At 43.0% G+C, this 27,407-nt stretch overlaps 1 protein-coding gene across 13 annotated transcripts in view; it reads right to left on the minus strand.

The window, feature by feature from the left end:
- The window catches only part of SLC25A19 (solute carrier family 25 member 19), a 203,849-nt gene that overhangs the window by 96,491 nt on the left and 79,951 nt on the right, over window positions 1–27,407 (minus strand). For 4 of the 13 annotated variants that reach the window (XM_056550280.1, XM_056550279.1, XM_056550282.1 and 1 more), the window contains one exon: window positions 24,828–24,934. The exons of the other annotated variants lie outside the window; for them this stretch is intronic. In XM_056550280.1, the coding sequence (XP_056406255.1) occupies window positions 24,828–24,830 (3 nt within the window). In that variant the 5' untranslated portion in view covers window positions 24,831–24,934. The remainder of the gene's footprint in view (window positions 1–24,827; window positions 24,935–27,407) is intronic. 13 annotated transcript variants of the gene reach the window in all.

Consider the following 27,407-nt stretch of genomic DNA (forward strand, 5'->3'; position numbering starts at 1 on the left):
TAATTTTTCATCAAATTTTGGGATTTTTCACCAAGAAAGGATGCAAGTTACCACAACATTTTACCACTATGTTAAAGTAGAATATGTCACGAAAAAACAATCTCGGAATCAGAATGATAACTAAAAGCATTCCAGAGTTATTAATGCTTAAAGTGACAGTGGTCATATGTTCAAAAAATGGCCGGGTCCTAAGGTGTAAAATGGCTGGGTCCTTAAGGGGTTAAAAATTATTGAGTTTATTTTCAGCGATTTACCAAATAGATATCAGCAATTATTAAATAGAGAATCGTTTTGGATTCACAAACTTGTCACTTTAGTGCCTTCAGGTCTATCTATCTTCATGTAGCATTTGATATATATTCCACATTTGTCTTATTTTACATTCTACAATATCTTTTTTTTTGTATTTTTTGTAAAATATTTTATATTATATGTTATGGAATATTTAAGTATGTGATGAAGGTTTCTGTAATGAGCACAGGAATCTGTGTTTAATCGCTTTGTCCCGCTCACCTGCAGCAACCGACCGTTCCTATTCCTAATGTTTATATCTTTAAATTTTAACTTTATTCCTTGTTTATTGCAACTATATATCAGTTATAATTGGTATACACAGTTATGCTTTAACCCCTTAAGGACCAAGCACATTTTCATCTTAAAAGTAGTAGTCCAGTGGTGAACCCAGTGGTGAACAACCTATCCCCTATCCTAAGGATAGGGGATGAGTGAGATCGCGGGGGGTCCGACCGCTGGGGCCCCCTGCGATCTCCTGTACGGAGCCCCGACAGCCCGCGGGAAGGGGGCGTGTCAACCTCCGCACGTAGCGGCGGCCAACACTCCGGCTCTGCCATAGAGATGTATTGAGGGGGCGTGTGGGCCGCCGCTTCGTGCGGAGGTCGACACCCGCTATCTGGCCAGAGAGCCTGTCCCCCGTACAGAGAGATAGCAGGGGGCCCCAGCGGTCGGGACCCCCCGCGATCTCAAACTTATCCCCTATCCTTAGGATAGGGGATACGTTTTTCACCACTGGACTACCCCTTTAAAGGACCAGAGAGTTTTTTTTTTTCAAATCTGACCACTGTCACTTTAAGCATTAATAACTCTGGGATGCTTTTACTTTTTATTCTGATATCAAAATAGTTTTTTCGTGACATATTCTACTTTATGTCAGTGGTAAACTTTTGTCGATACTTGCATCATTTCTTGATGGAAAATTTGAAAATTTTATGAAAAATTTGAATTTTTTTTTTTTTTTTTTTACTTTGAAACTCTCTGCTTATAAGGAAAATAGACAAACCAAACGAATTATATATTGATGCACATGTCTACTTTATATTTTCATCATAAAGTTGACATGTTTTATTTTCACCAAATTTTCAAAATCTGAATTTTTCAGGGACCATTTGTGTTTTGAAGTGGATTTGAAGGGCCTTCATATTAGAAATACCCCATGAATGACCCCATTATGAAAACCGCACCCCTCAAAGTATTCAAAATTACATTCAGAAAGTGTGTTAACCCTTTAGGCGTTTCACAGAAATAGCTGCAAAGTGAAGGAGAAAATTCAACATTTTTTACACTCGCATGTTCTTGTAGACCCAGTTTTTTAAATTTTACAAGGGGTAAAAGGAGAAAAAGCCCCACAAAATGTGTAAACCAATTTCTCTATAGTAAGGAAATACAGCATATGTGTATATAAAGTGTTCGGCGGGCGCACTAGCTCAGTAGGGAAGGAGCGACAATGGGATTTTGGAGAGTGAGTTTTTCTGAAATGGTTTTTGGGGGGGTATGTCCCATTTAGGAAGCCCCTATGGTGCCAGAACAGCAAATAAATAAAAATGGCATACTATTTTGGAAACTACACCCCTCAAGGAACTTAACAAGGGGTCCAGTGAGCCTTAACAACCCACAGGTGTTTGACGACTTTTCTTTAAAGTCGGATGTGTAAATTAATTTATTTTTTCACTAAAATGCTGGTTTTCCCCCAAATTTTACATTTTTACAAGGGGTAATAGGAAAAAATGCCTCCCAAAATTTGTAACCCATTTCTTCTGAGTATGGAAAAACCCCATGTGTGGACGTCAAGTGCACTGTGGGCGAACTACAGGGCTCAAAAGAGAAGGAGCGCCATTGAGCTTTTGGAGAGAGAATTTGGTTGGAATAGAAGTTGGGGGCCTTGTGCGTTTACAAAGCCCCCGTGGTGCCAGAACAGTGGACCCCCGCACATATGACCCCATTTTGGAAACTACAGCCCTCACAGAATTTAATAAGGTGTGCAGTGAGCATTTACACCCCACTGGCATTTGACAGATATTTGGAAGAGTGGGCAGTGCAAATGAAAAACAACATTTTTCCTTTCCAAGGACCACAGTTCAAAAAATATGTCAGACACCTGTGGGGTGTAATTGCTCACTGTACCCCTTATTACATTACGGAAGGGGTGTATTTTCCAAAATGGGGTCACGTGGGGGGGGGAGGTCCACTATTCAGGCACTATGGGGGCTTTGCAAAGCACACATGGCCTTCAATTTCGGACACATTCTCTCTCCAAAAGCCCAATGGCGCTCCTTCTCTTCTGAGCATTGTAGTTCGCCAGTAGAGCACTTTACATCCACATATGGGGTATTTTTTTCCTATTCTCCCTTGTGAAAATGAAAAATGTAGGGTAACACCAGCATTTCAGTGGAAAAAAAATTCTCTCTTCATTTTCACATCCAACTTTAACGAAAATTCATCAAACACCTGTGGGGTATTAAGGCTCACTATACCCCTTGTTACATTCTGTGAGGGGTGTAGTTTCCAAAATGGGGTCAAATGTGGGTATTTATTGTTTTGCGTTTATGTCAGAACCACTGTAAAATAAGCCACCTCTGTGCACATCACCAATTTAGACCTCAAATGTACATGGTGCGCTCTCACTTCTGAACCATGTTGTGCACCCGCAGATCACTTTACACCCACATATGGGTTATTTCTGTACTCAGGAGAATTTTACCGCTTGTGAAAATTAAAAGTATGGGGCAACACGAGCATGTTAGTGTAAAAAATAAAAAAATATTTTACACTAACATGCTGGTGTTGACCCCAACTTTTAATATTCATAAAAGGTGAAAGGAGAAAAGCCCCCCCAAAATTTGTAACGCAATTTCTCCTGAGTACGGAAATAATCCATATGTAGCACTAAACTGTTGTCTTGAAATACGACAGGGCTCCAAAGCGAGAGAGCTCCATGTGCATGGCCTAGAATGGGTATTTGCATGCGCCACCAAAATACCCTATGGCAGTGTTTCCCAAACAGGGTGTCTCCAGCTGTTGCAAAACTACCAGCATGCCTTGACAGTCAGTGGCTGTCCGGCAATACTGGGAGTTGTTGTTTTTCAACAGCTGGAGGCTCCGTTTTGGAAACAGTGCCGTACAAGACCTTTTTTTATTTTTTTATTTGGGGGGTGGGAACTGTGTATGGGTATATTTATATATAGGGTTTTACTTTTTATTTTGTGTAGTGTAGTGTTTTTAGGGTACATTCACACGGGCGGGGGTTTACAGTGAGTTTCTCGCCAGGAGTTTGAGCTGTGGTGGAAAATTTGCCGCATCTCAAACTTGCAGCAGAAAATTCGCTCTAAACCCCCTCCCGTGTGAATGTACCCTGTACATTTCCATCGGGGGGGGGGGGGGAAACCTCCAGCTGTTGCAAAACTACAACTACAACCATACATGCTGGGAGTTGTAGTTATGCAACAGCTGGAGGCACACTGTTTGCGAAACACTGAGTTAGGACACAAACCCTGTTTCACAACCAATGTGTCTCCAGCTGTTGCAAAACTGCAACATTCAGCATGCACTGACAGTCGAAGGGCATGTTGAGAGTTGTAGTTTTGCAACAGCTGGAGGCACACTGATACAACTCCCAGCATGCCCTTCGGCTGTCCGTGCATGTTGGGATGTAGTTATACAACAGCTGGAAGCACACTTTCATAGAAAAAATGTGCCTCCAGCTGTTGCACAACTACAACCCCCAGCATGCACAGACTACCAAAGGGCATGCTGGGAGTTGTAGTTGGAACTCCAGCTGTTCCAAAACTACAACTCCCAGGATGCCCTTTGGCTGTGCATGCTGAGAGCTGTAGCTAAGCAACAGCAGGAGGTGAACAGGCCTCACCACCTGCTGTATACTGCCGCTACTGTTGCCACCACTCCTGCTGCTGCCGTCCGCTACCGCCGCTCCTGAGTGGACCCCCGCCGGGCCAGGGAGAGGTAGGAGACCCCCGCCGGCCCCGGTCGCCGCCCCCGATCACCGCCCAGCAGGGTAGTGATTGGTCGTTCGTTCAGACCGATCAATCACGTGATCGTGAGGTGGCATCGGTACCACCTCACTCCTGCTGGGTAAGGGTGAACAGGGCTGTCTCGGACAGCCTCATACAGCCTTTTTTTCGGGTCACCAGAACTGACCGGCGATTTGCGGCGGTCGCCAACATGGGGGGGGGGGGATCTCAAAACCCCCCCAGGCATTTGGATGGGATGCCTGCTGAATGCAACATAGTAACATAGTTCAGAAGGTTGAAAAAAGACCATCAAGAGTCCATCAAGTTAAACCTAGAACCCTAATGAGTCCCTACTGAGTTGATCCAGAGGAAGGCAAAAAACCCTCATAAACCTTCTTTCCTCTAAATGTGGAGGATGCCCCCTTGTTATAGATACAGTCCTGGGTATAAATAGATCATGGGGGAGATCTCTGTACTGTCCCCTGATATATTTATACATAGTTATTAGGTCTCCCCTAAGCCTTCTTTTTACACTTTTTAAACTAAATAACCCAACTTCTGATAATCTTTCTGGGTACTGTAGTCCTCCCATTCCCCGTATTACCCTGGTTGCCCGTTTTTTGAACGCTCTCCAGTTCCACTATATCTTTCTTGTATGCTGGTGCCCAGTACTGTACACAGTATTTTATGTGTGCGGTCTGACTAGTAATTTGTACAGCGGTAGAATTATTTCCTTGTCATGGGCATCTATGCCCCTAATGATGCACCCCATGATTTTATTTGCCTTGGCAGCAGCTGCCCGACACTGGTCACTACAACTAAATTTACTGTTAACTAAGACACCCAAGTCCTTTTCCACATCAGTCGTCCCAAGTGTTCTCCCATTTAATACATAATCCCAGCCCGGATTTTTCTTCCTCGTGTGCATTACCTTACATTTATCAGTGTTGAACCTCATCTACCACTTCCCAGCCAAACTTCCAACCTATCCAGGTCCATTTGTAACAGTACACTGTCCTCTATTGTGTTTAGCGCTTTACAGAGTTTAGCATCATCTGAAAAGATTGCTACTTTACTATTCAACCCCTCTTCAAGGTCATTAATGAATATATTAAATAGAACAGGACCCAAGACTGACCCCTGTGGTACCCCACTAGCAACAGTCACCCAATCAGAATAAGTACCATTAATAACCACCCTCTGTTTCCTATCACTGAGCCAGTTACTTACCCACTTACACATATTATCCCCCAGCCCAATCCTTCTCATTTTATGCACCAACTTTTTATGTGGAACCGTATCAAACGCTTTGAAAAAATCTAGATATACGACATCCAGCGATTGCCCCTGATCCAGTCTGGAGCTCACCTCCTCATATAAGCTGATCAGGTTAGTTTGACAGGACCGATCCCTCATAAAGCCATGCTGATATGGAGTCATACATTTATTTTTATCAAGATACTCCAAAATAGCATCCCTTAGAAAATCCTCAAACAATTTACATACAACAGAGGTTAACTCTAACAGGTCTATAATTCCCGGGGTCACCTTTTGACCCCTTTTTGAATATTGGCACCACATTTGCCATGCGCCAGTCCTGGGGAACAGTCCCTGCTACTACAGTGTCCCTGAATATTGAAAATAGGGGTCTATTACATTACTTAATTCCTTTAGAACACGGGGGGGGGGGGGTGAATGCCATCTGGACCTGGTGATTTGTGCATTTAGATTTTTTGTAGGCGGCACTGTACCTCTTCCTGGGTTGGACAGGTGACCTGTACTAGGGAGTTTGCCTTATCTTGCTGTATTTCACCTGGCATTTCATTTTCCTCGATGAATACAGTGGAGAAGAATTTGTTTAATATATTTGCTTTTTCCTGATCCCCGTTTATAATTTCTTCCTCATCATTTGGGCCTACACTTAAATTTTTGACCTTTTTGCTATTTATATTAAAGAACATTTTGGGGTTAGTTTTATTCTCTTTGGCAATGAGTTTTTCTGTCTCTATTTTTGCAGCTTTTATCCGTTTTTTTTTTTTTTTTTTACATATTTTAAATTTTTCTCTATAGCTTTTTAAAGGAAATCTGTCATCAGAATCACCCGCACTAAACCTGTTACACATTGTGCAGCCAGATATCTTCATTTTTCGTTATATGGTATTCCCAGGCTTGGGACTAAGTGGGAGGTCCGTAGCATCAGCACGCACTCGCTTACGTCATTTTTGCCAGGCTGAGCGGCTGCCCGGCTCATGAATATCCATGGCTGCCTCATCGAAGTCTTTCTCCTGGTGTAGGTCACGTGGTTAGCGCCGCGCATGCGCCACGTGCCGTACACCCGGAAGGGGCGTTCTCCTGCATATCGATCTATGCCGCTTCCGGGTGTACGACGCGCGGCGATACCCACGTGACCTACACCAGGAGGAAGACTGCGATGAGGCCGCCATGAATATTCATGAGCCGGGCAGCCGCTCAGCCTGGCGAAAATGACGTAAGCGAATCCGTGCTGATGCTGCGGACCTCCCACTGAGTCCCAAGCCTGAGAATACCATATAACTAAAAATGAAGATATCTGGCGAACCGCTGCACAGTTTTTAATGAGGTAAGAAGCATTTTAAATCAGGATCACCCGCACTACAAGCCTGTGTAACAGGTTTAGTGCGGGTGATTCTGATGCCAGTTTTCCTCTAATGCTTCTTCACCGCCATCCTGTTTTAGTAGTTTAAATGCTTTATTTTTGTCATTTATTGCCCCCTTAACATTCTTATTCATCCATATTGGTTTTCTTTTATTTCTGACCCTTTCCTTCCCATAAGATGATGATTTCAGCAGGCATCCCACGGCAGGGACCGAAATTCCCACAGGCATACAGGTACCCCCTATGTCATTAACCCCTTAAGGACTGAGCCCTTTTTCACCTTAAGGACTCAGCCATTTTTTGCAATTCTGACCACTGTCACTTTAAACATTAATAACTGTGGAATGCTTTTAGTTATCAATCTGATTCCGAGACTGTTTTTCGTGACATATTCTACTTTAACATAGTGGTAAAATTTTGTGGTAACTTGCATCCTTTCTTGGTGAAAAATCCCAAAATTTGATGAAAAATTTGAAAATTTTGCATTTTTCCAACTTTGAAGCTCTCTGCTTGTAAGGAAAATGGATATTCAAAATAAAAAAAAATTTTTATTCACATATGCAATATGTCTACTTTATGTTTGCATCATAAAATTGACATGTTTTTACATTTGGAAGACACCAGAGGGCTTCAAAGTTCAGCAGCAATTTTCCAATTTTTCACAAAATTTTGAAACTCGCTTTTTTTCAGGGACCAGTTCAGGTTTGAAGTGTATTTGAAGGGTTTTCATATTAGAAATACCCCATTAAAGACCCCATTATAAAAACTGCACCCCCCAAAGTATTCAAAATGACATTCAATCAGCGTTTTAACCCTTTAGGTGTTTCACAGGAATAGCAGCAAAGTGAAGGAGAAATTTCACAATCTTCATTTTTTACACTCGCATGTTTTTGTAGACCCAATTTTTGAATTTTTGCAAGGCGTAAAAAGGATAACATTTTTACTTGTATTTGAAACCCAATTTTTCTTGAGTAAGCACATACCTCATATGTCTATGTAAAGTGTTCGGCGGGCGCAGTAGAGGGCTCAGAAGGGAAGGAGCGACAAATGGTTTTTGGGGGGCATGTCACATTTAGGAAGCCCCTATGGTGCCAGAACAGCAAAAAAAAAAACACATGGCATACCATTTTGGAAAAATAGACCCCTCGGGGAACATAACAAGGGGTAAAGTAAACCTTAATACCCCACAGGTGATTCACGACTTTTGCATATGTAAAAAATAAAAATAACAAATTTTCCCTAAAATGCTTGGTTTCACAAAAGTTTTACATTTTTAAAAAGGGTAATAGCAGAAAATACCCCCCAAAATTTGAAGCCCAATTTCTCCCGATTCAGAAAACACCCCATATGGGGGTGAAAAGTGCTCTGCTGGCGCACTACAGGTCTCAGAAGAGAAGGAGTCACATTTGGCTTTTTGAAAGCAAATTTTGCTCTGGGGGCATGCCGCATTTAGGAAGCCCCTATGGTGGCATACCATTTTGGAAACTAGACCCCTCGGGGAACGTAACAAGGGGGTTAAGTGAACCTTAATACCCCACAGGTGTTTCACGACTTTTGCATATGTAAAAAAAAAAATTTTTTTTACCTAAAATGCCTCTTTTCCCCGAAATTTTACATTTTTAAAAAGGGTAAAAGCTGAAAATACCCCCCAAAATTTTTAACACAATTTCTCCCGAGTACGGCGATACCCCATATGTGGCCCTAAACTGTTGCCTTGAAATACGACAGGGCTCCAAAGTGAGAGCGCCATGCGCATTTGAGGCCTAAATTAGGGACTTGCATAGGGGTGGACATAGGGGTATTCTACGCCAGTGATTCCCAAACAGGGTGCCTCCAGCTGTTGTAAAACTCCCAGCATGCCTGGACAGTCAGTGGCTATCTGGCAATACTGGGAGTAGTTGTTTTGCAACAGCTGGAGGCTCCGTTTTGGAAACAATGGCGTACCAGACGTTTTTCATTTTTATTGGGGAGGGGTCATGTGTATATGTAGTGTTTTTTTACTTTTTATTTTATTGTGTGTTAGTGTAGTGTAGTGTTTTAAGGGTACAGTCGCACGGGCGGGGGTTCACAGTAGTTTCTCGCTGGCAGTTGAAATTTGCCGCAGCTCAAACTTGCAGCCGGATACTTACTGTAATCCTCCGCCCATGTGAGTGTACCCTGTACGTTCACATTGGGGGGGGGGGGGGAAGAAACATCCAGCTGTTGCAAAACTACAACTCCCAGCATGTACGGTTTATCAGTGCATGCTGGGAGTTGTAGTTTTGCAACAGCTGGAGGCACACTGGTTGTGAAACACCGAGTTTGGTAACAAACAAGCCTTCAGCTGTTGCAAAAGCTACAACCCCCAGCATGTACGGACAGCGGAAGGGCATGCTGGGTCTTGTAGTTATGCAACAGCTGGAGGCATACTACTTTGGCTGGGGATGCTGGGGACTGTAGTTATGCAACAGCTGGAGACACACTGGTTTGCTACATAACTCAGTGTGCCTTCAGCTGTTGCAAAACTACAACTCCCAGCAGTCACCGACAGCCAACGGGCATGCTGGGAGTTGTAGTTATGCAACCAGCAGATGCACTACTACAACTCCCAGCATGCACTTTAGCTGTTTGTGCAAGCTGGGAGTTGTAGTTACACAACAGCTGAAGGTACACTTTTCCATAGAAAAGATGTGCCTCCAGCTGTTGCAAAACTACAAGTCCCAGCATGCCCATAAGGGCATGCTGGGAGTTGTGGTGGTCTGCTTCCTGCTGTTGCATAACTACAGCTCCCAGCATGCCCTTTTTGCATGCTGGGAGCTGTTGCCAATCAACAGCAGGAGGCTGTCACTCACCTCCAACGATCCTCGCCGCACAGGTCAGTCCCTCGTCGTCACCACCGCGGCCTTCGCTCCTGGGGCCCCGATCCCAACATTGACGCTTGCGCAATGAAACACGTTAGATCTTGGTTAATAAAGAATTTTACCTCAAGTCACCGCACCTGCACTGTGTCTGTCCCGGTCAGTGCCACGCAACTCCTGTTACCCCTGAAGTTCGACTGTTTTTTTAAAGAAATACCAGGAAGGCTGCAGATGGGAACTTCCCATATTCACTACGTGCTGTCCATTGTTGTGTAATAAAAATTCTCACTATATCCCTAGATGAATACATAGAGGAATATTCCTTTCCAACTGGTCAAACTAAATTACAATATGTGTAATAAAAAACACACACATTAGAGATTCTCACTATACCCCTAGATGAATACATAGAGGGATATGTATATTTCCCCTACAATGCTCTCCTATGCGGCTTTAGGCAGTTTGTAGAAAGTAAGTGTCACGAAAAGGCCTGGGTTCGGTGATGGAAAACCAAAGGTTTTGTGTGTTAGTGATATTATGTTACTGACACATTCTAGTTGTAGTATAAGCAGTTGCAACCGCTTAGTCAGGGTCGGTTTTCCTGGAGTGGCCAAGAGATGGGTGGGAGGTCACTCCTACGTACCAGGTGAGGCTGGGTTCAGCCTCTATAAAGCATGGGTCTGTAGGCCTGTGTGCGGCTGCTGGTGGAATGCTAAAAACCACGTTGTGAGTAGCCCATGTTACTTCTGTTTGTTTCATGTACAGGGGCATTTAGTGTGTCCCTGGTATGGAGTGTCGTTCCTTGTTTAGGTAGAGCTCAGCCGTGCAGGTTTTTATTTTGTATATTTGGCCTGACATTAAGGCAGTTATTTTTCTGTTGACATTTTAAATAAACCAAAGCACAGTCAGGACTTGGGGGGAAACTTATCAAAACCTGTGCAAAGGACAAGTTGCCCATAGCAACCAATCAGATTGCTTCTTTCATTTTGCAGAGGCCTTGTTAGAAATGAAAGAAGCGATCTGATTGGTTGCTATAGGCAACTGGGCAACTTTTCCTCTGCACAGGTTTTGATAAATCTCCCCCTTGGTCTTTACTTACCGTGTCCCTGTCTCTACACGTTGAAGTCCAGGCTGTCAACCAGCGTTTGTTACTCTCCTTTTAACGCAACTTAGACATTAGAAATTCTCACTATACCCCTAGATGAATTCATAGAGGGATATTCCTTTACAAATGATCACACTAAATTGCAATATGTGTAAAAAAAAAAAAAAAGCATACACATTAGAAATTCTCACCATACCCCTAGATGAATACTTTACGTGGTATAACCGTAGAAATGGGGCCAAACAAAAAGCGCTAAACTGGCATTTTGCCAAATTTTGCAACTAAAATTTGATTCATAAATTTATGACCAGTTTTTATGACTATGTCATGCCATATAAAGATGTTATTTTCATGGTTAGAACTGGTGATCTGGGCATAGTTCTTTATGTTTGGAGGATATCTGAAACATGATCAATACAGAATGGGCTTGTTCATGGTTTTGTGCCTTTTTTTTTAGGCGTTTTGCTATACCCGATAATACCTAATAGTATCCCTTTCTGTCCAGGTGAAGTGTTTGACATTGCCATGTCTGCAGGTGATTGGTTTTGCACACATTTCGTTTTCCTACCTTGCCGTGCAGGAATCTGTTATTGTGTGCCGATGTCAACTGGCACATTTGTCTTTTATATTGGGATTAATGGGGCCAGAAACACGTACAACCAGTCCCGTGGAACCAAAAATAAAATAAAATATGTAGCCCTGTTGCAGTTCTTTCATCATGGGAACAAGTTCAAATTTTTTCCTCCATGTCCTTCACTTCAGCACAGTTTTTTTTTAAGGCTTGACATGCATAATTAGCTGCATAATTAGCATGATATTGTCTTATTTATACAAATACAAAGTTAGTGACATTAATTTTAACTGAAGCTTTAGTTTGATCCCCATTTTTTTAGTTTGGGAAGAAAAGTATTTCATGGTATGTCTAAAACAGGATCAACGGCGCTATAAATACAGACGTGCTTCACGAAAGATTCTTGTTCTTTTTATGACAAATTCAACCCTATAATCGCAATAATCAGAAATGAGCTAACTTATGGTTGTATTACATCATTTGAAAGTTCAAATCATTGGCTGACATGCAGTGGGGCCTAAAAATAATTCAAGGTAAAATTACTATATGTCCTAAAATCCACAGGATGCTACTTCCCTTCTCAGTCCTACCATGTGGCCAAAAAGCTGCTTATGACCACATATGGGGTATTTTCTCACATGGAAGAAATTGTGTTACAAAATTTGGTAGTTTTTTTTTTCTCCTTTTACCCCTTAAAAATGCAAAATTTGGGGTTACACCAGCATTTTAGTGTAAAAAAAAATCAAATTTTCCATATTTAGGGCCCTCTGTTGCAAACATCTGTGGGATATAAAGGCTCACTAAAGCTCTTGTTACGTTCCTTAAGGGATTTAGTTTCCAAAATGGTGTCACATGTGGGGGGTTCCCGCTGTTCTGGTACCATGGGGACTTGTTAAACACAACATGGCCCCCGACTTTTATTCTAGCCAAATCCTCTCTCCAAAAGACCAATGTCACTCCTTCCTTTCTGAGGTAGTGCGCCCTCAGAGCACTTTACATCCACATATGGGGTATTTCCATACTCGGGAGAAATTGGGCTAGAAATTTGGTGGGCCCTTTTTCTCCTTTTACCCCCTTTGAAATTGCTAAGTTTGGGGTTACAACAGTATTCTAGTGGAAAATTATTTTTTTTTTCCATATTTACGACCCACTGTATCAAACATCTGTGGGGTATAAAAGGCTCACTGAAGCTCTTATTATGTTCCAACACAACATGGCCCCGACTTTTATTCTAGCCAAATCCTCTCTCCAAAAGACCAATGTCGCTCCCTGCTTTCTGAGGCCTGTAGTGCACCCGCAGAGCACTTCACATCCACATATAAGGTATTTTCATGCTCAAGAGAAATTGGGTTACTCATTTTGGGGGGCTTTTTTTCCTTTTAAAATGGGTCTGCAAGAACATGTTTGTGTAAAAAATTTAAATTTTGATTTTTCTCTTCCACTTTGCTGCTATTCCTGTGAAACGCCTAAAGGGTTAACAAACTTTCAGAATGTCATTTTGAATACTTTGAGTAGTGCAGTTTCTATAATGGGGTAATTTATGGGGGGAATTCTTACATTCTTACCCCTCGAATCCACTTCAAACTGAACTTGGCTCAGAAAAATTCTGATTTTTAAGTTTTCCTGAAAATCTGAAAAATTGCTGCTGTACTATAAAGTCCTCTAATGTCTTCAAAAAGTAAAAACATGTCAACATTATGATGCAAACATAAAGTAGACATATTGTTTATGTGAATCAATATATAATTTATTTGGTATGTCCATATCCCTTACAAGCAGAGAGTTTCAAAGTTAGAAAAATGCAAAATTTTAACACTTTTCATGACATTTTGGAATTTTTCACCAAGGAATGATGCAGGTAACGACGAAAATTTACCACTATGTTACAGTAGATTATGTAATGAAAATACAAAATCTCAATCAAATTCATAACTAAAAGCATCTCAGAGTTATTAACCCCTTAAGGACCAGGCCATTTTACACCTTAGGACCAGAGCGTTTTTTGAACATCTGACCACTGTCACTTTAAACATTAATAACTCTGAGATGCTTTTACCTATCATTCTGATTCCGAGATTGTTTTTTCGTGACATATTCTACTTTATGTTATTGGTAAAATTTTGTCGATACTTGCATCGTTTCTTAGTGAAAAATTCCAAAATTTGATGAAAAAATAGAAAATTTAGCATTTTTCTAACTTTGAAGCTCTCTGCTTGTAAGGAAAATGGATATTCCAAATCATTTTTTTTTATTCACATATACAATATGTCCACTTTATGTTGGCATCATAAAATGTACGTGTTTTTACTTTTGGAAGACACCAGAGGGCTTCAAAGTTCAGCAGCAATTTTCCAATTTTTCACAAAATTTCCAAAATTACAATTTTTCAGGGACCAGTTCAGGTTTGAAGTGGATTTGAAGGGTCTTCATATTAGAAATACCCCACAAATGACCCCATTATAAAAACTGCAGCCCCCAAAGTATTCAAAATGACATTCAGTCAGCATTTTAACCCTTTAGGTGTTTCACAGGAATAGCAGCAAAGTGAAGGAGAAAATTCACAATCTTCATTTTTTACACTCGCATGTTCTTGTAGACCCAATTTTTTAATTTTTACAAGGGGTAAAAGGAGAAAATTTATACTAATATTTGTAGCCCAATTTCTCTCAAGTAAGCACATACCTCATATGTCTATGTAAAGTGTTCGGCGGGCGCAGTAGAGGGCTCAGAAGCGAAGGAGCGACAAGGGGATTTTGGAGAGTACGTTTTTCTGAAATGGTTTTTGGGGGGCATGTTGCATTTAGGAAGCTCCTATGGTGCCAGAACAGGAAAAAAAAACACATGGCATACCATTTTGGAAACTAGACCCCTTGAGGAAAGTAACAAGGAATAAAGTGAGCCTTAATACCCGACAGGTGTTTCACGACTTTTGCATATGTAAAAAAATGTAAAAAAATTTCACTAAAATGTGTGTTTCCCCCCAAATTTCACATTTATGCAAGGGTTAATAGCAGAAAATACCCCCCAAAATTTGTAACCCCATCTCTTCTGAGTATGGAGGCACCCCATAAGTTGACCTGAAGTGCACTATGGGCGAACTACAATGCTCAGAAGAGAAGGAGTCATATTTGGCTTTTTGAGAGCAAATTTTGCTCGGGGGGCATGTCACATTTAGGAAGCCCCTATGGTGCCAGGACAGCAAAATAACCCCCACATGGCATACCATTTTGGAAACTAGACCCCTTGAGGAACGTAACAAGGGGTACAGTGAGCATTTACCCCCCACTGGTGTCTGTCAGATCTTTGGAACAGTGGGCTGTACAAAATTTTTTATTTGCACAGCCCACTGTTCCAAAGATCTGTCAGACACCAGTGGGGGGTAAATTCTCACTGCACCCCTCATTACATTCCGTGAGGGGTGTAGTTTCCGAAATGGGGTCACATGTGGTTTTTTTTTTTTTTTTTGCGTTTGTCAAAACCGCTGTAACAATCAGCCACCCCTGTGCAAATCACCTCAAATGTACATGGCGCACTCTCCCTTCTGGGCCTTGTTGTGCGCCCCCAGAGCACTTTGCGCCCACATATGGGGTATCTCCGTAGTCGGGAGAAATTGCATTACAAATTTTTCCCTTTTACCTCTTGTCAAAATGAAAAGTATGGGGGAACACCAGCATGTTAGTGTAAAAATTTATTTTTTTACACTAACATGCTGGTGTAGACCCCAACTTCCCCTTTTCATAAGGGGTGAAAGGAGAACAAGCCCCCCAAAATTTGTTAGGCTATTTCTTCCGAGTACGGCGATACCCCATATGTGGCCCTAAACTGTTGCCTTGAAATACGACAGGGCTCCAAAGTGAGAGCGCCATGTGCATTTGAGGCCTGAATTAGGGATTTGCATAGGGGTATTCTACGCCAGTGATTCCCAAACAGGGTGCCTCCAGCTGTTGCAAAACTCCCAGCATGCCTGGACAGTCAACGGCTGTCCGGCAATACTGGGAGTTGTTGTTTTGCAACAGCTGGAGGCTCCATTTTGAAAACAGTGGCGTACCAGACGTTTTTCATTTTTATTGGGGAGGGGGGCTGTGTAGGGGTATGTGTATATGTAGTGTTTTTTACTTTTTATTTTATTTTGTGCTAGTGTAGTGTAGTGTTTTTAGGGTACAGTCACACGGGCGGGGGATTACAGCAAGTTTCCTGCTGCGAGTTTGAGCTGCCGCGCAAAATTTGCTGCATTGCAAACTTGCAGCCTGATACTCACTGTAAGCCCCCTGCCCATGTGAATGTATCCTGTACATTCACAGGGGGGGGAACCTCCAGCTGTTGCAAAACTACAACTCCCAGCATGCACAGTCTATCAGTGCATGCTGGTAGTTATAGTTCTGCAACAGCTGGAGGCACACGGATTGGGAAACACTGAGTTAGGAAACAGACAATATTTCCCAACCAGTGTGCCTCCTGTTGTTGCAAAACTACAACTCCCAGCATTCTCAGGCATGCTGGAAGTAGTAGTTCGGCAACATCTTTAGAGCCAGATGTTGCCGAACTACAACTCCCAGCATGCTTGGAGTTGTAGTTTTGCAACATCTGGAGGACTACAGTTTGCAGACCACTAACACAGTGGTTCCCAATCTGTGCCCTTCCAGATGTTGCAAAACTACAACTCCCAGTATGCCCAAACTGTCCAGGCATGCTGGGAGTTTTAGTTCTGTAACATCTGGCCCTTCAGATGTTGCAGAACTACAACTCCCAGCATGCCTGGACAGTAAGGGCATGCTGAGGATGTGTAGTTTTGCAACATCTGGAAGGGCACAGTGGTCTCCAAACTGTGGACCTCCAGATGTTGCAAAACTACAACTCCCAGCATGCCCAGACGCCAAGGGCTGTCTGGGCATGCTGGGAGTTGTAGTATACAGGGTCCCAATACAGCAATGCATGTCGCTTTACGGCATTGCTGTAAAGGGCCCGACCGAGGCTGAAGATCAACTCACCTGTCGCCGCTGTCTTCACCGCCGGGATCCGGGTCTTCAGGGACAAGGTAAGTACCGAGGCCAGTCCCCAGCACTCCCCCGTCCCCCGCCGCTTCCTCCGGTCTTCCTCCCGTCCTGTCCGGACTTTCAGGGGCCGGGCAGGGCGGGAGGAAGTAACCGCCCCCCCCCCCCCCCTGCGATTGGTCGGTTAACTAACCGACGGATCGCAGGGTATAGGAGGAGGTGGCAGGCTTGCCACCTCGCTCCTATACATTAGCATGGTCCTGGCTGTCTGTGACAGCCGGGATCATGCAAAATTACCGGGCGATCGGGTCCCAGAGACCCGATCAGCCAGGTATCGCCGCAGATCGCAAGGGCGATTTCCCTTGCGATTTGCGGCAATCGCTGACATGGGGGGGCCTACATGGCCCCCCTCGGCGTTTGCCCTGGATGCCTGCTGAAGGATTTCAGCAGGCATCCAGTTCCGATCTCTGCCCGGCGAGCGGCAGGGACCGGAAAAGGCCATGACGTCGTGGGACGTCATTGGTCCTTAAGAGGTTAATGCATAAAGTGACAGTGGTCAGATTTGCAAAAAAGCTCTGGTTATCAAGGTCAAAATGAGCTGTCCTTAAGGGGTTAAACGTCAGTTAGGCTCTTTTTTTCTTTTTCAGGCTTTAACGGCTGTTATGGGGACGGGGCAAAATGGGATATAACAGGTCCCGATGGATCCTATTTCTTATAATGGGGTCCATCGGGCACCGTTATTTTGTAGCGGGAGTAGCAGAGATTAAGACGGCACATGCAGTCATTTTTCTCCTGCTCCCCTGACGGCTGTCACACTGCCGTGTCCTAACGGCAGTGTGAAAGAAGTCTTAACAGCTTTAAATTATGTGGCAGCATAAAACACATTCCATAAAAAGTTTAACCTCTCACACCCCTTCAGGACGGGGCTAAATTTGGCCTTAAAGAGTACCTGTCATTAAACCATATTTTCTAAACTAACTCAAATTATATTCCCTAACACCCCTCCTGCCCTTAAAAAAAAAGTCTGAACTTTTCTGAAGCTCAGTATCATACCTTTCCCTTTGCTTACATTGTGTGAACTCCGGACAAGAGAAAGTGGGCGTTCCCTAGCAGGCGCGATGTCTCTGAAGCCTGTGAGAGCTGTGCCTCCCCATGCCCCGCACGCATCTCCTGAGTTTGGTCTCCTGCTAGGCTGGGAGGAGACCAAACTAACTGTTTGACTTGCGCAGAAAACAGAACATAGCCACCTAGTGGTTGTTTTTTCAATCTCATAAAAAAAAACATTTAAAGGCTGAGAATTTTAATAGCAAGTAAATAGCAAAGTGTCTTATAATGACATAAGGAACAATATACTAAAAGTTTATTTGGTGACAGGTAATCTTTAAGGTAAACTGTCCCACTTTACGTTGTGGTAATTTCAGTCCATTTTACCTTACTTAACCCCTTAAGGACGCAGGACGTACTCAAACGGCCCCTTTTCCGAGTCCTTAAGGACTCAGGACGTTTGAGTACGTCCTGTCAAATCCCGGCCCCCTGCCGCTAGCTGGAGGGGAGCCGGTGCCCGATGCCTGCTGAAATCGTTCAGCAGGCATCGGGGCATATCGCCCAGGGGGGTCATTATGCCCCCCCCATGTCGGCGATGGCCGCAGATCGCTGGACAATTCAGTCCAGCGATCTGCGGCAGATTCCGGGTCAATCGGGTCTCCAGTGACCTGGAATTACAGGCTGTCCAGGAACAGCCAGAGCCTGCAGGGGTGAGGTGGCACTGGTGCCACCTCACGATCGCCCCGATTCGTCGGCCGGATTACCGGCCGACCAATCAGGGCGTCTGCTGCGGGTGTCACTCCCGCAACCCGCTCCGCCCCTCTTCCGGAGGACGTGAGCGGGTGCGGGACGTGCACCCCAGGTGCTGGGGACCCCGATCCCCGGCGTCAATGTTGGGATCAGGGCCCCAGGAGCAACGGCGACGACGAGGGACTGACCTCATGCGGCTGGATCGTTGGAGGTGAGTGACAGCCTCCTGCTGTTGCTTAGCAACAGCTCCCAGCATGCAAAAAGGGCATGCTGGGAGCTGTAGTTATGCAACAGCAGGAGGCAGACCACCACAACTCCCAGCATGCCCTTATGGGCATGCTGGGACTTGTAGTTTTGCAACAGCTGGAGGCACATTTTTTCTATGGAAAAGTGTACCTTCAGCTGTTGTGTAACTACAACTCCCAGCTTGCACCAACAGCTAAAGTGCATGCTGGGAGTTGTAGTAGTGCATCTGCTGGTTGCATAACTACAACTCCCAGCATGCCCGTTGGCTGTCGGTGACTGCTGGGAGTTGTAGTTTTGCAACAGCTGAAGGCACACTGAGTTATGTAGCAAACCAGTGTGTCTCCAGCTGTTGCATAACTACAGTCCCCAGCATCCCCAGCCAAAGTAGTATGCCTCCAGCTGTTGCATAACTACAAGACCCAGCATGCCCTTCCGCTGTCCGTACATGCTGGGGGTTGTAGCTTTTGCAACAGCTGAAGGCACACTGGTTGCAAAACACTGAGTTTGTTACCAAACTCTGTGTTTCACAACCAGTGTGCCTCCAGCTGTTGCAAAACTACAACTCCCAGCATGCCCATACCACGCCCGTGCGACTGTACCCTAAAAACACTACACTAACACAAAATAAAATAAAAAGGAAAAAACACTATGTATACACATACCCCTATACAACCCCCCTCCCCTCCCCAATAAAAATGAAAAACGTCTGGTACGCCACTGTTTCCAAAACGGAGCCTCCAGCGGTTGCAAAACTACAACTCCCAGCATGCACTGATAGACCGTACATGCTGGGAGTTGTAGTTTTGCAACAGCTGGATGTCCCCCCCCCCCCCCCCAATGTGAACGTACAGGGTACACTCACATGGGCGGAGGATTACAGATTAAGTATCCGGCTGCAAGTTTGAGCTGCGGCTCAAACTGCCAGCGTGAAACTACTGTGAACACCCACCCATGTGACTGTACCCTAAAAACACTACACTACACTAACACACAAAATAAAAAGTAAAAATCACTACATATACACATACCCCTACACAGCCCCCCTCCCAATAAAAATGAAAAACGTCTGGTACGCCACTGTTTCCAAAACGGAGCCTCCAGCTGTTGCAAAACAACTACTCCCAGTATTGTCAGATAGCCACTGACTGTCCAGGCATGCTGGGAGTTTTACAACAGCTGGAGGCACCCTGTTTGGGAATCACTGGCGTAGAATACTCCTATATCCACCCCTATGCAAGTCCCTAATTTAGGCCTCAAATGCGCATGGCGCTCTCACTTTGGAGCCCTGTCGTATTTCAAGGCCCGTTGGCTGTCGGTGACTGCTGGGAGTTGTAGTTTTGCAACAGCTGAAGGCACACTGAGTTATGTAGCAAACCAGTGTGTCTCCAGCTGTTGCATAACTACAGTCCCCAGCATCCCCAGCCAAAGTAGTATGCCTCCAGCTGTTGCATAACTACAAGACCCAGCATGCCCTTCCGCTGTCCGTACATGCTGGGGGTTGTAGCTTTTGCAACAGCTGAAGGCACACTGGTTGCAAAACACTGAGTTTGTTACCAAACTCTGTGTTTCACAACCAGTGTGCCTCCAGCTGTTGCAAAACTACAACTCCCAGCATGCCCATACCACGCCCGTGCGACTGTACCCTAAAAACACTACACTAACACAAAATAAAATAAAAAGGAAAAAACACTATGTATACACATACCCCTATACAACCCCCCTCCCCTCCCCAATAAAAATGAAAAACGTCTGGTACGCCACTGTTTCCAAAACGGAGCCTCCAGCGGTTGCAAAACTACAACTCCCAGCATGCACTGATAGACCGTACATGCTGGGAGTTGTAGTTTTGCAACAGCTGGATGTCCCCCCCCCCCCCCCCAATGTGAACGTACAGGGTACACTCACATGGGCGGAGGATTACAGATTAAGTATCCGGCTGCAAGTTTGAGCTGCGGCTCAAACTGCCAGCGTGAAACTACTGTGAACACCCACCCATGTGACTGTACCCTAAAAACACTACACTACACTAACACACAAAATAAAAAGTAAAAATCACTACATATACACATACCCCTACACAGCCCCCCTCCCAATAAAAATGAAAAACGTCTGGTACGCCACTGTTTCCAAAACGGAGCCTCCAGCTGTTGCAAAACAACTACTCCCAGTATTGTCAGATAGCCACTGACTGTCCAGGCATGCTGGGAGTTTTACAACAGCTGGAGGCACCCTGTTTGGGAATCACTGGCGTAGAATACTCCTATATCCACCCCTATGCAAGTCCCTAATTTAGGCCTCAAATGCGCATGGCGCTCTCACTTTGGAGCCCTGTCGTATTTCAAGGCAACAGTTTAGGGCCACATATGGGGTATCGCCGTACTCGGGAGAAATTGTGTTACAAATTTTGGGGGGTATTTTCTTCTTTTACCCTTTTTAAAAATTAAAAAATTTTGGGAAAAGAGGCATTTTAGGTAAAATTTTTTTTATTTTTTTTACATATGCAAAAGTCGTGAAACACCTGTGGGGTATTAAGGTTCACTTAACCCCTTGTTACGTTCCCCTAGGGGTCTAGTTTCCAAAATGGTATGCCATGTGTTTTTTTTTTTGCTGTCCTGGCACCATAGGGGCTTCCTAAATGCGGCATGCCCCCAGAGCAAAATTTGCTTTCAAAAAGCCAAATGTGACTCCTTCTCTTCTGAGACCTGTAGTGCGCCAGCAGAGCACTTTTCACCCCCATATGGGGTGTTTTCTGAATCGGGAGAAATTGGGCTTCAAATTTTGGGGGGTATTTTCTGCTTTAACCCTTTGTAAAAATGTTAATTTTTTGGGGAAACCAAGCATTTTAGGTAAAAATTTTTTTTTTTTTTTACATATGCAAAAGTTGTGAAACCCCGTTGGGGTATTAAGGTTCACTTTACCCCTTTTTACGTTCCCCAAGGGGTCTAGTTTCCAAAATGGTATGCCATGTGGGGTTTTTTGCTGTCCTGGCACCATAGGGGCTTCCTAAATGCGGAATGCCCCCAGAGCAAAATTTCCTTCAAAAAAGCCAAATGTGACTCCTTCTCTTCTGAGACCTGTAGTGCGCCAGCAGAGCACTTTTCACCCCCATATGGGGTGTTTTCTGAATCGGGAGAAATTGGGCTTCAAATTTTGGGGGGTATTTTCTGCTTACTCGAGAAAAATTGGGATTCAAATACAAGTAAAAAATTTCTCCTTTTTACCCCTTGCAAAAATTCAAAAATTGGGTCTACAAAAACATGCGAGTGTAAAAAATGAAGATTGTGAATTTTCTCCTTCACTTTGCTGCTATTCCTGTGAAACACCTAAAGGGTTAAAACGCTGACTGAATGTCATTTTGAATACTTTGGGGGGTGCAGTTTTTATAATGGGGTCTTTTATAGGGTATTTCTAATATGAAGGCCCTTCAAATCCACTTCAAACCTGAACTGGTCCCTGAAAAAAAGCGAGTTTCAAAATTTTGTGAAAAATTGGAAAATTGCTGCTGAACTTTGAAGCCCTCTGGTGTCTTCCAAAAGTAAAAACACGTCAATTTTATGATGCAAACATAAAGTAGACATATTGTATATGTGAATAAAAAAAAAATTATTTTGAATATCCATTTTCCTTACAAGCAGAGAGCTTCAAAGTTAGAAAAATGCAAAATTTTAAAATTTTTCATCAAATTTTGGGATTTTTCACCAAGAAAGGATGCAAGTTACCACCAAATTTTACCACTATGTTAAAGTAGAATATGTCACGAAAAAACAATCTCGGAATCAGATTGATAACTAAAAGCATTCCAGAGTTATTAATGTTTAAAGTGACAGTGGTCAGAAATGCAAAAAATGGCTGAGTCCTTAAGGTGAAAAATGGCTCAGTCCTTAAGGGGTTAAAGGGGTACTCCGGTGAAAAAAGTTTTTTTATTTTTTATTTTAAGTCAACTGGTGCCAGAAAGTTAAACAGAATTGTAAATTACTTCTATTAAAAAATCTTAACCCTTCCTGTACTTATTAGCTGCTGAATACTACAGCGGAAATTATTTTCTTTTTGAAAGACAGAGCTGTCTGCTGACATCATGAGCACAGTGCTCTCTGCTGACATCTCTGTCCATTTTAGGAACTGTCCAGAACAGCATATGCTTGCTATGGGGTTTCCTTTTACTCTGGACAGTTCTTAAAATGGACAGAGATGTCAGCAGAGAGCACTGTGCTCATGATGTCAGCAGACAGCTCTGTGTTTCAAACGGAAAATAATTCCCACTGTAGTATTCAGCAGCTAATAAGTACAGGAAGAATAAAATTTTTAAATAGAAGTAATTTACAAATCTGTTTAACCCCTTAACGATGAAGGATGTATATTTACGTCCTCCGCCGGCTCTCGCGATACGCCGCGGGGTCACGTGGTGTCCCCGTGGCATATTAGGTCGGTCCCGGCGGCTATCAACGGGCGGGACCCGCGGCTAATACAGGACATCACCGATCGCGGTGATGCCCTGTATTAACCCTTCAGACGCGGCGATCAAAGCTGACCGCCGCTTCTGAAGTGAAAGTGAAAGTAACCCGGCTCAGTCGGGCTGTTTGGGACTGCCGCGGTGAAATCGCGGCGTCCCAAACAGCTTACTTGACACCGGGAGGGCCCTTACCTGCCTCCTCGGTGTCTGATCGACGAATGACTGCTCCGTGCCCGAGATCCAGGCAGCAGCAGTCAAGCGCCGATAAACACTGATCACAGGCGTGTTAATACACGCCAGTGATCAGCATGAGAGATCAGTGTGTGCAGTGTTATAGGTCCCTATGGGAGATATAACACTGCAAAAAAAAAAAGTGTTAATAAAGGTCATGTAACCCCTTCCCTATTAAAGTTTGAATTACCCCCCTTTTCCCATAAAAAAATTAAAAAGTGTAAATAAAAACAAACATATGTGGTATCGCCACGTGCGTAAATGTCCGAACTATAAAAATATATCGTTAATTAAACTGCACGGTCAATTGCGTACACGTAAAAAAAATTCTTAAGTCCAAAAAGCTTATTTTTGGTCACTTTTTATACCATTAAAAAATGAATAAAAAGTGATCAAAAAGTCCGATCAAAACAAAAATGGTACCGATAAAAACTTCAGATCACGGCGCAAAAAATGAGTCCTAATACCGCCCTGTAGTTGAAAAATAAAAAAAGTTATAGGGGTCAGAAGATGACATTTTTAAACGTATACATTTTCCTGCATGTAGTTATGATTTTTTTTCCAGAAGTACGACCAAATGAAACCTATTTAAGTAGGGTATCATTTTAACCATATGGACCTACAGAATAATGATAAGGTGTCATTTTCACCTTAATATGCACTGCGTAGAAACGGAAGCCCCCAAAATTTACAAAATGGCGTTTTTTCTTCGATTTTGTTGCACAATGATTTTTTTCCCGTTTCGCCGTGAATTTTTGGGTAAAATGACCAATGTCACTGCAAAGTAGAATTGGTGACTCAAAAATTAAGCCATAATAGGGATTTTTAGGAGGAAAATTGAAAGGGATATGATTTTTAAAAGGTAAGGAGGAAAAAACGAAAGTGCAAAAACTGAAAAACCCTGCAGGGGTTAACTTTCTGGCACCAGTTGATTTAAAACAAAAAGTTTTTCACCGGAGTACCCCTTTAAAAGAAATCTGAAAAATTGACAACCTTAGGGGTCATCTTTTGTTCTCCATTCCAAAAACGTTTTACAGCACTTGGAATACCAGCCATAAAGCAAGCCAGTAACCAGTATAGGACTATATCTGTGCTGTACAGGCTCCCTTAGACGGCTCTTCAGTGTGTGATTGTCCCTGACTGGCTGAGGCTGCACATCTATCCATATAGATCCATCATCTATATTCACTGTCCCCTAACTATGTGACCTGCTTAGGTCTGTTAGCAGCTCAGAGCAACAGCATAAAGGCACAGTACTCAGCTAAGTACCTAAGCATGAAATGTGCGTTACTGCCTGCAGCATTGTACGTGTAATACTGCAAGTTCTCAGCTGTGTTTGTGTTTGTAAAACACTGGGGGAGATTTATTAATCAGCCTGAAACCCTAATTGTCCATTTTTCCCACAGCAACCAATCAGAGCTCAGCTTTCGAATCTTAACGAGCTCTTGTAAAGTTATAGTTGAGCTGTGATTGGTTGCTATGGGAAAAACCTGACAATTAGGGTTTTGGGCTGATTGATAAATCAGGGCCACTGTGTTAGAACAGCTGCTCTGCCATTCAGGAGTCTGAGAAAACTGGATGACACACAGTCAGATAGAAGAGATAGAAAATGTATGCATAAAAAACTACTGTACTTTTATCACTAAACCTTTGCACTAATTTAAGATGATCTATTTTTAAACATTTTAACCTGTTGTAAACTCACCATAGTGTATTAGATAAGCTGCAGGCAAACTCCAATAATCCTCCTCTCTGTGTAAGGCTTCTTTCACACTACCATCATGTTCCTGCATTTTCACAATCGTTTTTCTGCTGAAAGAGGTCATGAAAAAATGTCCGTTATTTTACAGGGCATTCTGTCAAAATAACGGACATGTTCCATCCGTTATCACCCATTATTTCATCTGACATGAACCGTTATAGTCCGTTATTTTATTTCCTGGTTGTGATAATGTCTGAGCATGAGCAGTACAAATAACAGGCTCTAACGGATATCAATTGTAAACATCCGTCACCCATAGACTTTAATGTTAACATTTTTATGTCTGTTATCCCACCGTTATTTTTGACTGGACAAAAATTTGTGCATGCACAGTGACGTAAAAAATAATGGCCGTTAGTCATAACGGGACATAAGTGCTGAAGGATGGTCAAAAAATCCCATTGACATAAATGGGAAATTTTGACGGCCGTTTAAGGGAATTTCAGACTGGAGTTCATGACGAGAGTTTTTACAGCCAAAAAAGAGGAGAGAGACCGGTATATGGAGGGTCAAAATATCCAATAAATTCCTATAGATCATCCAAAGATGAGCCAAAAAATACCCATTCTTCCCATATACCCTAAGGACGTGAGTTAAAAGTGCAATCTTTATTGTATTATACGCACGCAATTTATATTAAAATACTAGGAGCCACTGTGATCCACTTTCCTAATAAATGTGAAATGACCAACTGGTTCAGTATTGGATATTAATTACACCAGATAGCGGTGCCTGCAGAACACCACTAAACTGGATACTTGGACAGATGGCTGCCTAAATTAAATCTTTCACACTGCCCCCCTCGACATGTTTCGCTGGATCACCAGCTTTATCAAGAGGTAAGCGGGCACTGGTTAAAAAACGCCGATTCTAGGGGTTTTAAAACCTCCCCTGTGACATCTACACCTGGTTATCAATTACAGGACAGTATATCAGATACCTTAGAGGTATGGAATTAAGGTAATGTGAGATTACCAAATCTCCACTTCCAAACCAAAATAATGTATAAAAATTCCTCCTTATCCTTTATATCCACCATTATAGAAACCTTCTACACTCACCCAGGTATCTCTCCTATTTATTCATTTTTATTCATTTTCATAGAGGCTCAGATTGATCGATGTTCACATGAAATTTGATCATCATCTGAATGTCCATATGGATATTGAAGACGTAATACTTACCTAATGATAGATGCATATGATCGGTAACTGTGGATTCTCTGCCCAGTATCAGTAGTGATTATACAAGTCATTATTGTTGATTCTTATCAGCCCGCGCATGTAGTTATGCGCAGCCGGAGACATATAGTGGCTATACAGTCACATTGAATCAAGCGCACGGCTCGTGCGAATTAGAGCTAGGTAGTATGTCATCGGAGGCGGAGACCATGAAGAACGGGTGAGTGGATGTTTACTAACAAGCGCCTAGCAACCACGCAGGCGCAGTAGCATGTTGAGACGGAATCTTTTTCTAACAGGGCGCGCAGATCTTCTTCGCGCAGCGCGTCAGAAGGGGATCGCTGCCTCCAAAAGGTGAGCGATTCTGTCAATCATGGCTAGGCTGTCCTGATTGGCAAGCGATGGTGGATAGATATAATTGGGTAGTATTGCGAATGACGTATCTCACACCGATTGGTCCTTGCTAAAATCCATCATCAATCCGGTCGGTGGATTGGTTCAGTAACCCTTGGTGTATACAATCCCCTTCCTGTGATGTCACAGGGGAGGTTTTAAAACCCCTAGAATCTGCGTTTTTTAACCAGTGCCCGCTTACCTCTTGATAAAGCTGGTGATCCAGCGAAACATGTCGAGGGGGGCAGTGTGAAAGATTTAATTTAGGCAGCCATCTGTCCAAGTATCCAGTTTAGTGGTGTTCTGCAGGCACCGCTATCTGGTGTAATTAATATCCAATACTGAACCAGTTGGTCATTTCACATTTATTAGGAAAGTGGATCACAGTGGCTCCTAGTATTTTAATATAAATTGCGTGCGTATAATACAATAAAGATTGCACTTTTAACTCACGTCCTTAGGGTATATGGGAAGAATGGGTATTTTTTGGCTCATCTTTGGATGATCTATAGGAATTTATTTGAGAGTTTTTACAGGTGACCAATGGTAGTGTGAAAGGGGCCTAACATGTATAGAACGAAAACAGGGAGAAAGGGGTTACAGAGCAGTATGCAGTGATTGTATGAGGGGACCCAGCACTGCACAGTAAGAAGAGTCATGGTGAGTGACGACACGCCCCACCCTCTAAGGAAGATGAAAACCAAGTAAGCAAGAGGGTATAATATTATATTATATATATATATATATATATATATATATATATATATATATACACAGTACAGACCAAAGGTTTGGACACACCTTCTCATTCAAAGAGTTTTCTTTATTTTCATGACTATGAAAATTGTAGATTCACACTGAAGGTATCAAAACTATGAATTAACACATGTGGAATTATAGACATAACAAAAAAGTGTGAAACAACTGAAAATATGTATTATTCTAGGTG

The sequence above is a fragment of the Hyla sarda genome, chromosome 13 (assembly GCF_029499605.1).
Source record: "Hyla sarda isolate aHylSar1 chromosome 13, aHylSar1.hap1, whole genome shotgun sequence".
NCBI classification, from domain to species: Eukaryota; Metazoa; Chordata; class Amphibia; order Anura; family Hylidae; genus Hyla; species Hyla sarda.